Source organism: Parasteatoda tepidariorum, chromosome 11 (genome assembly GCF_982258835.1).
Source record: "Parasteatoda tepidariorum strain Cologne lab strain chromosome 11, Ptep-v5.0, whole genome shotgun sequence".
NCBI classification, from domain to species: Eukaryota; Metazoa; Arthropoda; class Arachnida; order Araneae; family Theridiidae; genus Parasteatoda; species Parasteatoda tepidariorum.
In genome coordinates this window covers 28290847-28307107 of record NC_141765.1, presented here as the reverse complement: position 1 = coordinate 28307107, position 16261 = coordinate 28290847, and the positions used below count along the sequence as shown (strand labels likewise).

The 16261-nt window shown below is 30.6% G+C and overlaps 1 protein-coding gene across 1 annotated transcript in view; it reads right to left on the bottom strand.

Moving 5' to 3' along the window:
• Positions 1–16261, bottom strand: part of LOC107440649 (muscle-specific protein 20) — a 32221-nt gene that overhangs the window by 8288 nt on the left and 7672 nt on the right. Inside the window, exons 2-3 of the mRNA XM_043039057.3 lie at positions 6198–6322; positions 2332–2536 (exon numbers count right to left, since the gene is read on the bottom strand). Of these exons, the coding sequence (XP_042894991.1) occupies positions 2332–2536; positions 6198–6322 (330 nt within the window). The remainder of the gene's footprint in view (positions 1–2331; positions 2537–6197; positions 6323–16261) is intronic.

Sequence of the window (16261 nt, the reverse complement as noted above, 5' to 3'; positions counted from 1 at the left end):
GTAATGGGAAAGAGTTATAATTTAAACCTAATTCAATATCGGAATAGCGAACACAATCACGCAAACTTTAAGATTCATTTTCAATAGTTGGAGGGGTTGACTTCAAATATGCTAATAAATTATCGCCGACGACAATTCAAGTTACGAAATCAGACACAAAAACGTACTTTCTCTGAATAACATACCGCTTTTTTATAAACATACCGCAATCTGGGAAATATGGTCCCCATAGTTTGATCAAGAGAGCTATCCAAATTTTGGAACCCATAATGTTAATTTTACTTTTATTTCGCCATATATCGAGAAGTTTTTCAACGAATACAGAAATCTTTGCACACAATTACAATAATTCTAAGCAAAAGAAACTTTTAGTAAGTATTTATTATCTTTTATTTTATAAAATAATCAAAAAATTTTTGAATTGCAAGGTATACATTTTTTACATCGTTATAAAGTATGGAATCTTACAAGGCAAAAAACAAGGTTTTAACGAAATCGACTGAGAAGTTTTTGAGAAATCGAATTTTAAATGTACGATTTCTTAAAATTAGATTTCTCAGGAACTGCTCAACCGATTTTGCTCAAATTTTGTATTTTGCCATGTAAAATTACATACTTCAAAATGATGTAAAAAAAATTGTACCTTACAATTCAAAATTATTTCGACTATTGCTTTATAAAAAATAAAAAATAGTGAATATTTACAAAAATTTATTTTTTTGCATGGAATTATATTTGTATTATCGCATTTTATTATTGTGTACAAAATTTTTTCCATTCGCTTTGGAAATTTTTCGAGATGCAGCAAAATACACAGAAAGTAAAATTAACATTAAGGGATCCAAACTTTGGACCGCTCTTCAGACCAAACTATGAGGACCATATTTTACAGATTGCGGTTAGCCCTACATTTTGGGGGTCGGAAATTCTAATCAGTAGAAAAAAAAGGTATGTTTATTCTGAGAAAATACATTTATGTGTATGATTTCGTAACTTAAAATATCGCCTGCACTTATTAATTTGCATATTGGAGGTCACTCCATCGAACCATCAAGAATGAGTCCTAGATCGTGAAGATCCGATCATTAGATCAAAAGTTATTCAAGATGGTCCTCTTTTTTTGTCTGTCCATTGTGCAACGAGAAATTTTTATTTTGTTAGACTTATAAAGCCAAAGTTTTAAAAAAAGTAATTTTTGTATCTGACTTAAAGTATTTGCATTTAATAATATAAGCCGAATTTGATAATATAAGGTTTTCTTTTCAGATGGAATTGATTGAAAAAAAAATACTCAATTAAAAAAAAACAGGAAAATTTCTCTAGCCCAAGACTGGAAAGCCTGAAAAAGTAACCGACTTAACGGACTGTAAATGTTGTTACAGGTATCAATTGCATATGCTGAGAGCAAAATTCTTCCTCTACATGGCAAAAAAACTTTCACTGTTCCGAGGTACTCGTGGTACAACACTTTCAACGGTTTCCTGCGTTCTGCTAAACGAACCAGGTTCATTCATTCTAACCGAGGCTCAAAATTAGTCACTAAGTTCAACAAGATTACACTTAGCACTGAAAAAAAAGAAGAAAAAGAATTTAAAGCAAGGATTTCAAAATAATCACCATTTGTATCAACAACGTGATGCAGCTTTAGGGTGAAACTAAGCTTTATATATTTAAGGTAGCTACTAAGCGGCTGGGTGACCACTTCGATCAAACTGCGTAGGGGCGAAGGGTGCGCGGTATCGATCCTCGTTAAACTGTTCCACCGTGAAGTGCTCGACTTCGCACCCAGGTCGTCTGGCTACCAAACCAGGGGAGCCATCCTCTCTGCAGAGAATCAAATTCGCGATGGCATGTCTTCAGATCTTCTTCAGGGACGTTTTCCAGACCGTCGCCAATAGCCCATTGCGCAGCTCCAATGCGACGTAAATAAAGTACCTACCTACCTTCAGTTATAATGGTTTGAAGTTTTGCAAAAATCATTGTTTTATAGTTTTACCAGAGAGTAGAGCCATCTATTGACGATCTTTGTTGCAAATTGTGAAATTTGGTGAGAAAAAATATCTCATTTTTTAAGCAGCAATCCATATATACCCCTTTTTATTTTATTTTAATAGAGTTTTCAGATTGTACATTTTTCGGATACCCGGTATGCGTGGAATTTAATAGAAAATAAGACTAGAAGCCAAATGTGACCAGTTTAGGTTACCTTTTTATTACTACGGCGACGTTATTGCTGGAACTCGCCAACCTGTTAGCATTATTAGTAATCCTATCGCACGCATGGTGCATTCATTTTATAAAACTGATTGACAGAAATTGAAGCCAACTTACCGCTCTGCCCAGTGACATTATGCATTGTGTCACCTGAGGAATGTTTCTCCTCTCCCAGAGATCAACAGTTTGGAAAACATCTATTTCAGTCACTCCATATTTCTTTGCTGCCTCTTGAAATTTGTTTATGTTTTCCATCATTTTAAACTGACCACCTTGTGTGTTGATTTTCTTTATGATTCCAGGTGACAGTTGATTCATCAACCTAAATAAAACAATTTTGAAAGTGAGTTTATTTGCGTCTTTTAATAGGATGGTTTCGTTTTTCAAAAGAAAAAGAAAATGGTAGCACAAGTGTTTATTTTAAAACTGGCGTTGAACAGTCTATCCATTTTTGGTCAATGGTCATCAATGTTCAACTTCATATTATATTCCTCCGTATTGGCTTTCGTAGAGGACTTTTTGATGGAGTTAACCTGCATTTGCGTTCTACGAAGAGGATAACCACGGAAACCTCACACAGTTAGCTCGACTTTAAATGGATTCTTACCCATGTTCCGTCTACCACTGAGGATGTTTTACATTTGCACTGCGTGATATGGGAGCAGAATTAGTATCGAACAGTCATCTTTGAGATCTGTTCACCTCTTTGTGACACGAGAGATCTATCGCCTAAGTCATCGTAGCTCAGTGCTTGTTTATTAGCATTAATTTTTCAGAAAATAGATAGGTCTACCCACCATAACACATTGATAATATAAATACTTGAATTCAAGTGCCAAGTTCCTTATCTAAAGCTATAGTGGTAGGTAAGGAATACCACATTGGTATAAATAAATGCTTTACTACTTTTTACATATATAAGTGATTTTCATATATTAACCACTTTTTGTGGCTTGGCATAAATGAGTTAAATTTTGAAAGTAGTTAGAAACATAAGATGCCCATAAATAAAAATTAACATACTTTACTATAAAACAATACACCCTTTACTCAAACAACATTGGTATCTTTGTTTTAACCAAAACTTGAGCTGAAGGGAAAAAGTAAACGAAATAAATTCTTTGAGCTTATAACGATATTACTGAAACTAACTAACTCATTTGAAAATAAAAATGCTTATTTTAAGACAGTTAATTTATGGTTTGTTGTAGAGTTATTTAGTTATAGCATTTTAAATCTATAACTAGATAACCTAATCATAAAAATCTATACATAACGTGAAATCGAAATATATTGAAATACATAGCTTTAGATTTAATGTATTCGAAATTAATAAATACGTGTAGATAAAAAAAATTGCTTTATTTGCAGGAATTGTTACTTTTAAGAAAACATATTAACAAAAAATAATTTAAACCATGTTAATAAAGTTAATTATTTCAACATATGCTTCTAAGATTCCAATTATCTTTATATCATTATTTTCTTTAATTAATGGCGTACAACTAACTGTATGACTCACAGGACTTTTCTCTACCTGCTTATCAGATTAGTTGAAGGATATGTAAATTATACTGTGTCATCAAAGTAAAGAAATCAAACTATCTAATAAACTAAGTCATGCGTGAAATAAGTTGTGAAACTCATGATTTTTCAAAATTTCTACCAATAACTAATTTTTCTCGTGATAATTTGATTTCTAATCCCTCTTTTTCCTTAAGTTATTTTTAAGGAACTGTAACAGATTTCAAGAAGAATTATTCACAGTTTAGATCCCAAGTTATTTTAATGATCAAATTGGTAATAAAATCAGACATGAAAGAAAAATTTACACAAGTATGTTTCCTGTTGGAACAACAGATTTAAACGTTATTTAGATTGAATGTCCCAAATTAATTTATAAAACATTAGTTCCACAAGCAGTAGTACCTTATACTATGTCCTCTCAATAAGGTTGTTTTAACCATGTGCATAGTTCTAAGACTTAAGGGATCCACAATTTCTTAAAATAAGTACTTTAAGATTCATCTATTAAAACTAATAATTATTTCTAAAACATAAATGTTGGAATAAATTAGAAAAATTCAGTTTACTAGTTAATTATTATTTCAGTTTACTAGTTAATTACTTATATAAAACTAACTTATACTGTTTTCGAATATGGAATGCTTTCTAATATGGCAAACAGGGGTTTTCAAAACAAAGAATTGATTTTCTTAGAGGCATATATATTTGGTTTCATCAGCAGATGTCATTGAGGGCAATGCCTCATAACTGTCGTTTGCTTGACTCCCAAAAAAGTTCAGGATATCAGTTCAGTGTTTGACCTTGAAGAGTCTTTTTGTGAAGAACACCTTCACTACAATCTAAAAGACACAACATTGTTATCCACTAGTTCCTCATTGGCACACTTTCTTTAGTTGTAGATTTTGGGGATTTTCCAAAGAGGAGACAGTTCTGTACTTCCAGGTCAAGTTCAAGAGGAGTAGACAAAGGTTTGATGATGCTCATTCGATAAGTGGCATACTGATTGAGAAGTGAGAAAATAGTTACTTGAATTTTCTTGACCTTCATGATTGGATTTTCGACCTCCATTTTAGTATTTTGCATGCTAAGAGATACACCATTCTAAACATAATCCATTTTCTAAACATTTGCTTTCTTTTGTAGAAAAATCTATTGTGTTTAAAATGGTTTTTTGAAGTTGGGAATGTTTGGAAGAATTAAGTGCATAATAGGATTGGGTATTATGAAGCACATTTAAATATTTTAATCCCAATTTTTCAGAAAACTATTTTTCTTTAACCTCGTCTTGTATATCTATGAAATTAACTATCCAAATTACCTTTTGTAATTATTAATTCCTAATAACTCAAAGTTGTTGTTTTTTATATACATCCAATTTTAATTCTTTAAAGCTTAAAAAGTTCATTTTCTCAATGTTTTATAAACTCTTCTGTTTTGCGTGAAAATTTTTTTTCCAAATTGTTGAAATTTTGAAATGTGTAGAATAAATTTTTATTGATTAAATTTTCCGCAACTTTAATGTACTATGCCAAGTTTTTTCCATTATTTTTCAAAGTAATCTTTTTTTAATCTGATTACTCGATACTATAGTTAAGTTAAACACCTTATACCCATTGATGCTCAGGATGAAGGCACATGAAAAATATACATAAAAAGTGGTAGTACATACTTGTTTAAACAAAGTGAATATTTATTTCTGTTCGCCATTACTTAAGCTTAAAAAGGAGCTATGCTTCAACTTCGTATCCCGATAGTGTATTATGATAGAACTGTTTTGGGAAAAAAAAGAAAAAAAAACAGCTCAACCACTTTTTATTTTTGAAAAATTATTTCCTTTTTAAAGAATGCCAGGTAAAAATTAGATAAGGTTTCACAACATGCAGCAATTGTGCACAATTATATGCTTCACCGTTAAACTGAATTTTCAAAGCATAGTGTTCCCACTACACACGTAAGATCAAAAAATCCCAGTGTGCCATGTCACCGGACAAAATTGCTAATTAGCGCCAATGTTTGTAGTATATTTTATACCTTTTTTTAAAGACTCCAGAAACTAGAGAAAGTTCGCAAAAAAAAGTGATAAAGACAAAAGATGACGATCAATCGTAATACGAAAATTGCTTTCATCATAACAGAAATTTATATGTTATTTCAATTCTTTTAATTGCTTGCGTTATGAAAAGTGTATACCATACCACTCACTCATTATTTTTTTTGTTAAAAATTATCTTTCGAAATATCATGAAAATGAAAATACGTTTCGGTATTTTTCATTACAAATACTTATGACTTTCTTTTTAAATAAGCATTTTGTTTATTGTAGTTCCATTATTTATTTTATTAATATTGTTTTAAAATAGCTTAAATAAATGTGCTGAAGTGTGTTTTCTTTACAAATGCTAAGCTGCTAAAAATGTTGAAATGTTGCCTTTAATATGTAATGTGACCACACTTACTTGCATAAGATAACACCATCTCTCAAGACCTCTTCGTATGGTCCATTAGGTAATTGTTCTCCTAAGATTTCTTGAATCCATTCTATTACTTCCTCTTCTAGTTGTTTGTCACGTTTCGCAGCAATCTGAAACAGATTCAATTGCACTCTTTCAAACAATTTTCGTTTTTGTAGCTTTCATTTTGTAACCGTAATAATACCCTGTATCTTATGCAGCAATTTTTTTTTAAATAAACTATACGGACAGGTTGCATATATAATCCAGAAAACAACTAAGCTATTTTTGAATTACAGTCAAGATTTCAATTTAGATATAGTGAAGTTAGATCAGAAGCTTTTGTGATGAAGGGAAAATAATCAAAATAATGATAAGACAAGTAATAAATGATAAATAAAAGATAAATAAATGATAAGACAAGTGGTTAAAAGGATTCTCAGAATTGAAAAAGGTGTAATTGCATTCAAAGACAAACCATAGAGAAATTTAAAAAAAAAAAATAAAAATGTGATATTCAGCTATTATGCAGACAATGAATTATGCAGTTTACCTCCTATTTGCACAACTTATAGGACCCTAATAATAAATCTACACTTTTTTCCAATAACAAAATCTCTGAACCATGGTGGCTCAGGGGATAGAGCGTTTCAGTGAAGTGAACCGGGTTTGAATCCCAGGAATGGCTGGTCCATAAGAATTCCGCACCCGGCTCGCAGCAACCACAGTGCTGACGTGAAATATCCTCCGTGGTAGACGTACCATGGTTTAGAGTCCCCTTGCCGTCAGGTTAACCATGGAAGGTTTTCGTGAATTTCCACTGCATGTAATGCGAATGTTGGTTTGTTCCATCAAAAAAACAAATTTCACACAATATTTGTTCCTTTGCTTTATGATTATGTTCAAAATTACAAGGCTACGAAAGACATTGGTAGTCTTAAGCCTAAAATTTGGGACCACTGTTTAACGATGGTTACAAAATAAGATAATGTGAACAGAATCTAAATTACTTTCTTGTTTAAAAATGAGCCATTAATGTTATATTTATAAATGGTAAAAATTAATTGGCTCAATTTTTGAGATACTCTAGATGAAACTTGAAATTTATGTGGTACTTGATGTTCCCAACATGGAACTTGAAGTGATGTCGAAATTTTAAATATAGTTGTTAGTTATATAATTGAAATTAATATTATATGAACGTTATTAATTAATTATATAAACGTTATTTTTAAATCTAAATTGTCTTAGGAAATTTTAACTGTAGAATTTTTTGTGAAGACTAATGATAAGGAGCAAAATACAAAAAAAAAATTGAGATGATAAAATATTCGAATGAAAAATGATTTAAAATTGCTAATGATAAGTTTAGGTTTGTAAATCTTTATTTGAAATAAATCGAAAATGCTTAATACTGGTGTATCATGTTTTTGGTTTTATCAAAATCTTTTTTTTTAATACTTTTGTATGGTTCAATTGCATAAAAAAATTTCCAAACAATACGAGTGCATAAAAAAAATTCTTAAAAAGCTGTTTTTCTCTACTTTTATTTTGAAATATCACAGTTTACGTATAGAAATTTAATGTAAGAAAATAGTATTCACATATGCATCAATTAAAGGGTTCAACAAACAAAACACTACAGTATGGTCGGATTACACAAAATGTTTTATTTGAAGTAATGCAGGAATTAAGAATAAGTTTAATATGCAATCGTTACGTAACAAAGAGTCTTAGACAATTTGCAAATGAGTGTTTAGACACAAGTTTTTCAATAACTGTGCTCTTTAAACCACAATTCCAACGTTTAAAGGTATTTAAAAAATTATTAAATTTTGATAAAATGTATATTTTATATTATGTTTTATTCTGAGTAATTGCCCATGAAGTATAAAAAGATAATCGATGATATTTAAATTTCTTAAGTTAAAGTAAAATTTTGAAACCTCACTGAAAACAGAAAATAACACTCATTTATTAAACTGTTTTCGTCTGCAAACTCAATTATTTTATTTAAAGTTATTTATACAACGATTTGTCTTAAAATCAGTTTTATCTATTCAAATTATTTCATCTGATGCATGATAAAATTATTAAAATCAAATTATTTCGCTGATTTCACCTTCTAATAAACCTATTAACGCGCTAATTTTATATGGCTCTCCCGTCTGGCCAAAATGATTTTCTCAGTATGTATTGCATTGTTTTCTTCAGACCATTTTAGTAACGATAATAATATATAAAAATTAAAAGCATTAAAAATTTACTCGAATTATGTGTTTCTAATAATTTTGGCGTCGCCGGTCACTGGTGACCCCCGTGGCTCTACGAACAAGCCCAGTGCCGGTCACCGGTGACCTCCATGGCATTCAACGTGTTAAGCTTATATTGTAACTTGATAATTCTTTTGAGTACGGCATATTGCTTTAATTCCTGCTAGTTGTTGACTATTGGTCAATCTTTTATATTTTTTTGGCTAATATATTTTTTTCAAAAAGTACGTTTTATAATTTATTAAAGCTAGTATAGCTTTAAAAATGCATGCTTGATTGCCCATTAAAAGTTGTTTCGAGCAATTGACATGATTTTTATTACTTTTATCGAGCGTGGCAGACAAAGTATTGACACTTCTACAAATTTCAGTTCTGACAAAAATTAGATTATTAAAATTTTTATTACTGTTTCACAAAAGCATTTACACTTAAATAATGTCTGTGCTTATGTTAAATTTCTACAGAAAATTCAGATTAGCTTAAATTTCAGATAAATTATGGAACGTCTAAAAAAGTTTTATACTGTTGTTTTTTCGAGGAAAACAAAATCACCTATACCCTTAAAATATTTATTACCTATTTTATTACTTTTATTAGTACAGAGAACTTAATGGTAACTTCGCCTTAGTTAAGGCAATTACAAAATAGGTATCTAGTTTCTTACCCACATGATCCTACCTCTCAGGTAATGAGTGTTGAAAATTTTGACTAAACCGTACATCAGTGAAAATTTTCATTTTAATTCGTAAGGTTCAATAAAAGATTATTTTTGTATAAAATCAGACTTGGAAAAAGGCAATAAATGGGTTTTAAAAATAGTAGAATTTATAATAATAGTATTTACAACATGATAAAATGTGTATTAGGTTGTTGATAGTTTTGTAACAACCAGAAATAAATGTTGGTCTAGCAGCCAAAGAATATGCTCTAAATGAAGATGACGGAGAATTTTGATTGCTACTCTAAAAACAATATGAGGTGTTACAAAGGTAAATCTACAAGAAAAGGGATTTAAAAATCAAAAATCAAACTACTAAAAAATTAAAACGGAATCAAATTTGGATGATTTTTGTTCAACTTACGAGTATAGCAAGTTATGGATAATTTAAAAAATAAGTTATAGACCCTCTATAATATCAACACTAATTTTTTCAACTTTTGTATGTACAACATGATAAAATGAAGATTAAAATGTGTTCATTTAGAAAAAAATTTATTAAGTTAATCCCAATCGTTGAAAAATTCATTAAAAAATCCTTTTCTTAAAGGCTTCTACTGTGGTGTTCCCGCTTAAAGCTGGCAATTGTTTGTATTGATTTGTTGTCATCTACTAATAAAGCTTCTATTAAACACATTTTTAAAAAACTTACTTTCTTCACAGTTTTTGATTTAATTATAATATAAGTCAATCGAGATTTCGGAGAGATATCTTATATTCGGTGTGCGTGCGAGTACGACTCCCCATCTAATATTTTCTAAACCTTATTTTCATCCTCAAGACAAAAAGCATTGTATTTAAAATAAGTTTGAATTTCATGAAAAATTTATTGCGAATCATTTACATTCTACAGATTTAAGAAAAATGGTTATGGTGTTCTACGGTTTGGTGACGTTTCAATAAGTTAAGATTTAAAATACTTTTATCGATAGAAAGTACAACCAAGTATATTCCAATTAGAGTAAAATTAATTTCTTTCAATTATAGACACATGAATTGATCCCAACAGTGTATTCAGCTAACATAAGCTGAGAAGTAATACACATTAAAATTATATGAATTAACTTTCCCCATATATTGATGTTTACACTATGAATTATTTGAAATTAATATTATATTAATGAAAAATAAGACGCAAAGCCTCTTTGAGAAATTAGCTATCAAATTCATTATTTTTTCTCTGTCGCAAACAATAAACCAATTTCCTTTCCGACATTTTTAACATATAGTTAATTTATCATTGCCTTTAGAGTTTGATATTTTTCCGAAATGACGCCACTATTATTACGAACCAGTTGCTACATGATCTTCTTGACATAGCGTTTCCAAACGAAACGCATCATTTGAAAAATCTATTGCAAGCTGATTTATGGCACAGCAGAAAATAAAGCGCTGTTGAGTTTTTAATTCTGGATACAGTTCGAAATGAGTTTATAAAATGAACATAGCATTTTATTCCGTTTTCAAACTTTTTCTGTGAGTATTTTTAAAGGAAAAACTAATGAATCCAAATAAATTTGGGCAGTTTCCACGTATGTCATAAATTTACAATAGTGGTAAAATAATTAAGCTGTAGGAATTTAGAGTTTTAAAATTCATTTTATCATTTAGAGTTCTGAATACGAAGACTTCACCTAAAAAGTTAACATCCACCTTGCCCTGAAGTTCAAGACTTTGTCCCGTAATGGTTTTATAACCGTTGCTGAACAGCCGACGCAATTTTGAATTTTTCGACTACCAGTGTTTAACTTCGTAGCCATGTAATTTCGAATCCAATCCAGAAAACAAGGGAACTCCTAGATCAAGTTTTGGGAGAAATTTTGGAGGACTTTTTGATGGAACTAACCCTCATTTTGCATTACATGGAGAGAAAAAACCTCGGAAACCTCCCATGATTACCCTGACGGCAAGGGGACTCTAACCCATTATCCGTCTACCACTGAGGGTTGTTTACGTCAGCAATGTGGTCGGTGTGATCCGGGCGGGGAATTCAAATCGACCAGCTATCGCTAGGATTCGAACCCGGGGCACCTCATTAACAGGCGAGTGCTCTATCTCCTGAGCCACCATGGCTCTCACGTAATGATTATGCTTAGTGTTTAAATAAGTAAGGAAAAGTAAGCAAGTAATTCCCTATTTCGTTATTAAATTTGCCTCCAAAACTGAAATGGTTTATTTTTCTTGCGTCCATTTTTTAAAACACCCATTTCGGGATGCGTACAGATTTAAAAACTCATCGACGAGCTAACATTAGCTGTTCCACTTTTATGATTAACTTTTGTCACTTACTTAAAATCGTACAGGCGAAAAATAATGCGAGTAAAATGGAGGGAAATTTGCAGCCGCCTATTTTCAATTCACTTATGACACTGGCAGCCTACGTGATGACATTATTTCCTCGGTTGAAGGGTGGCTACATTAAAGTCAAAAGCTAAAGTAACCACTTTACTCTTTTCTCCCAAATGAAAATTCTGTAAATAAGATTACAAGTAATCTCGATTGCTGAGTAATTGATTATTGTAATCAATTGCATTACTTCCATTCAGTTCAGAAACCATCTAACTCATTCATGTTTATAGGGACCTAGATTACTTTTTACCAAGATTACTATGGATTACCTAGATTACTATGGATTTTATTAAATGATTAAATGCAAGGCATATCCTATTATTGCTATTACAATACAATGAACAAAACCTTTTGATAAGTTTCAATATTTGTAACGAGGTGATTTTCTTACAAAAGTGTTTTAAGTTTTTTTAAAACAATCCTTTTAAAGGGCTTTCACAATACTGCACGAATAACTTATGAGAAATAATTTTTGATCAGAAAAGTTTGGTCTCATTTAGCTTTGAGACATGGTTATCAGTACATTGAAATACTTGCAATATTTCTGTAAAGGAAGTTTGGATAGGTAAATCTTTTCTTAATTGATATTTTTATCGTGGCACTTCTCACAATTTCTTGAAAATTATTCTGATGCATTTTTAAATCTAAAGCATCTTCCTAAGTTCAGTAAAATTATAATTAGAATAAAACTCTGTCTCAATTTACTTTAATCATTAGAGCAAGTTAGGGTACAAAATAAGAATTTATATTGATTTTTTCAGTTAATAACTTGTAGCCTAACTAAGGTAAATTGATATTAAAGTAAAGCAATACGTTTGCTACCGGCTTCGCGCATGCGCGTTGTAGTCTATCGAGTTGGTGTCTAAGTAATGGTGTCCCAGAAAACAAGCTTGCTGGTGCAAGATCGGCAACGAATGTATTAACATCAACAAAATTCTACATTTTCAAATTAAAAATGATTGGAAGTTGCATTTAAAATGAAAACTTAAAAATAGCTAGCTTAAATTTTAATACAAGTAGCCAATCCAAGTTAAAGACAAAATAATTAATAAAAAAAGGAATCTTTTGTGATAACATATAATCAAAAAACTTAATAACGTTTCAATATGACGTATTCATCATCAGGTATAAGTTTCAGCAATTGTTATCGCGTTTGATGTTTCAAGAAGAGGCAGCTTATTATCAGTGATGCTAAAACTGCACCACAATTATACGAAACGTAAATAGTGCAATTGCCCAGTGATGGATCGCTTTGAGATGGTGTCCCCAAATACACTTCCTGGCCTCATCTATCAGCATCTTATAACATCTAAGAAGGAATTAAGCGTAGTACAACGTCTTTTTCAGCATTACAATTATAAATGAGAACACGATAAACATTAATATGTTGACTTAGCTAAGTTGACTAGCACCGTTCTTCATAATGTCGGTACCGTGTCTAATTTCAAAAGATTTAAAAACATTAATTCATTCAAATTCTGATACATAGCCAATTTAAAAATTAACTTTAAAAGATGGAAGGAAAAAATAAAACCGTGAGAAACTTTTCAAAATTGCAGAAATAAATGGGAGAACTAACACCAGGAAGTACACAAACATTCCATGTATATGTTTACCTTTACAAACGATCAACTTTAAAATTATACGTAAACAATTTAAAAATAGACTGTTTTGAATTCCTTCCAGAATTTGTTACAACAAGCTTGTTTCAAAGTTGAAAGCTGTTTCTTTTGATTGATGTTAAAAGTATGCAAACTTTTTAAATGCTTTGCGATTTTAAGCCGTTAAGAGTAAATAAAAGTAATGGTAAAGGTAATTTTTGAAATATGTATTTTAAGAAATCTAAGTGACATTTTTCATAAATGGAAGATTGTACTAGGCGTTATTTGATGTACCTCGTTAGTTGCTTTGATTGAATTTAAAAAACTATCTGTAAAATTACCATAAGAACTTTATATCGCTTAGCATATACATAGGATAAATGTAAACGTGTAGATCTTTTGAATTTTCCTTTAGTGTACACAAACCTGGAAAGAGTTGATTTTCGTATTGTCCATGCAAATAAAGAGGGAATGATAATAATTTTCTTTTCTTTATCACGAGTGACACCAACGAGAAACAGACCAAATCTTGAATAAAACAAATCGCAAATTATTAAGTTGTTATAGAAGGAGAAAGTTTTTCCGAAAATATAACATTACAGTTAAAGAGAGCCAGCAGGAAAAAATATTAGGGTATTTTTGCTATAAATTGTAGAAAAATAAATAAATGAATGAATTTTAGAAAAAAGAATTAGTAGAGAAATTAATGACAAAAAAAAAAAAAAAAAAATTCGAAGCTTTTGAGAAAATGTTTGGGAGATTCACTGTACAAGGGCTTCCTGACCTCTATTTAACCCCTATTTATTCATAATTGTGACTAAATGAGTGTACCTTGTGGACAGAAAAGGAGAACTGCAAGCTAGAATCTGTTGAAAATGATTTTAAAAAAATGCAATTGTTTTCGGAAAATGTTGGGTGATATTACAGCAGGAATAGTGTCCTGATTTGAAGATTTATTTATTATTTTTGCAACACAGTCTTATTCTGGTTATGGTGTGGCCTCACTGTGATAAAATTTTGTATCGTATTAAACTTTAAATCTGGTTTAAATTATAACCGAAAACATGGTACAAATTTACACTGAATTAAGGTTATAGCAACTAAGAACGGTGTTATGATTAGAGTTAGTGATATTATACTAACATTATGGTTCTACTTCGAACCAATATTTCTCAGAATGCAAAAGAACCAGAAGGAATAAATCAATCCGTTTCAACTCCTCCTTCCAAATTTTTTTAATCTAGTTTATATTTGAACACTCCTCGTGTCCTCCATCGGTAAGTTTAGTTTCGATTTAAGCCTTATTAACCACTTGAAGACAATAAAAAAATTACTTTGAAAAGTATACAAAATAAATTGATTTAAGAGCTTAACATATTTTTATGGGAAAATTCATTTTCTTTTAAAAACCGTTGTATTATGCAAGAGAGATGAAAAAAATTGAGTTTCGGTCATAAAGGTGACCTTAACATGATTTTTAATTTCACGCTTAAAATCTCTTGCAACCTTTTTCAATTAAGCTTTTCAATAATGAGTAATTAAAAGTAAAGCAAGTTTATAAAGGATTATACTTGATGAGAAAATAATGGAGGAAAATATCCTGAATGATACACCTACTAGTACCTGTACGACGTACTGAAACAGGAAATACATAAAGAGATACATACATTTTCCAAGTTTTTGATATATACTAAAAATGCTTAATGTTTGCACTCTTGGTCATCTGGTGTACATCCCAATGGTAAGCCAGTTCCGTCCATACATTCAAAAGCAAATTTCTAGGAATGTCAGTTACAACAGTAGTGATACCTTTTTACAACGTTTTTGGCCTCGATGATGACGTTTTTGGCCTTGAACTTTGTCCTTCACAAAGTTGACTCTGTTGAACCCAAGTTTACGTAACCCCAACGTCATCAACACTGCTGCTGTGACGGGTATTTATAAATTCTTACAACTGAGCTCATGGTTGGTGTTTGGTTTACCATTGAACAGTGAGCAAGTTTAGTATGAGGCAGAAGCTTGGTTAGTATATCTTTTCACGTATCACTAGTTTTTGTACGTAGTACACTTGTAAATAAACTAATCTTTAAAACTGGATAAATCATTTGGGTAACCCCGTATATTGCAACCTACTAATAATATTTTGTTACATGTTTTATTTTTCAAAACCGAATTAAGTCATGGAGTGTATTGATCGTAAATACACAGTTCTAAATAGAACATCAAAGTCAAAGGAGCACTAGCTGCTGTTAGTAAGCGGGTGGGTGAACACTTTCATCTACCTGAGTAGGGATCGAGGATGCGCAGTATCGGTCCTCGTTAAACTGTTCTACCCTAAAATGTACTTCGAGCTCAGGTCGTCGGACTACCAAAGCGGAGGAGCCATCCCCTCTGCTAAGGATCAAAATTGCGATAGTGTCTTCGGATCATCCTCTGGGATGTTTCCCTGACAGTCACCCATAATTCATTGTGCAGCTCTAGTGCAACGTAAATAATGTACCTACCTACTTACCTAGACCGGAATTGAAAATCATTTAATGTTAAAAAATTTTAACGTAGTTTTTTTTTAATAAATTATTTTAACATTGTATTATTTGCATATTTTCATACTGAAAGTTTTCCGAATTTCCAATGAAAAAATGCTTAATTTTTTATTTATTCGATTCATAGAATCGCATTGGCTACGACAATTTTAGACGGCTTTTTGATGTAATTTTTTTAATTAAAGTGAATTTAAAGCAAATTAATTATAACAATTCTCTATTTTAGGGAAAGTGAAATGAAATTTTCTATACTTTTTAATATTATTACAATTTAGTTTCAATTTTACTTTTTTTAAAATTAATTAAATAAAAAAGTCAAATGGGATTTTGAACCCAAGAATACTTTTAGATAGCCATGTTTTATACGTTTATTCAATACAATAATTTTTTTTAGTTAGTCTTTTTTTTTTCAATTTCAATTTTGTGTTTATCAAGGCTTTTAAAAAAATTGTAAACATGAGTCAAAAATTTCAAATTATATTGCCTTAGCTGACACGTGTCTTTAAAAACTATAAAAACAAAATTATCTGACCTCATTTAACCTTTTTAATATATTTTAAATTATGTTGTAATCGAATTTTTACTG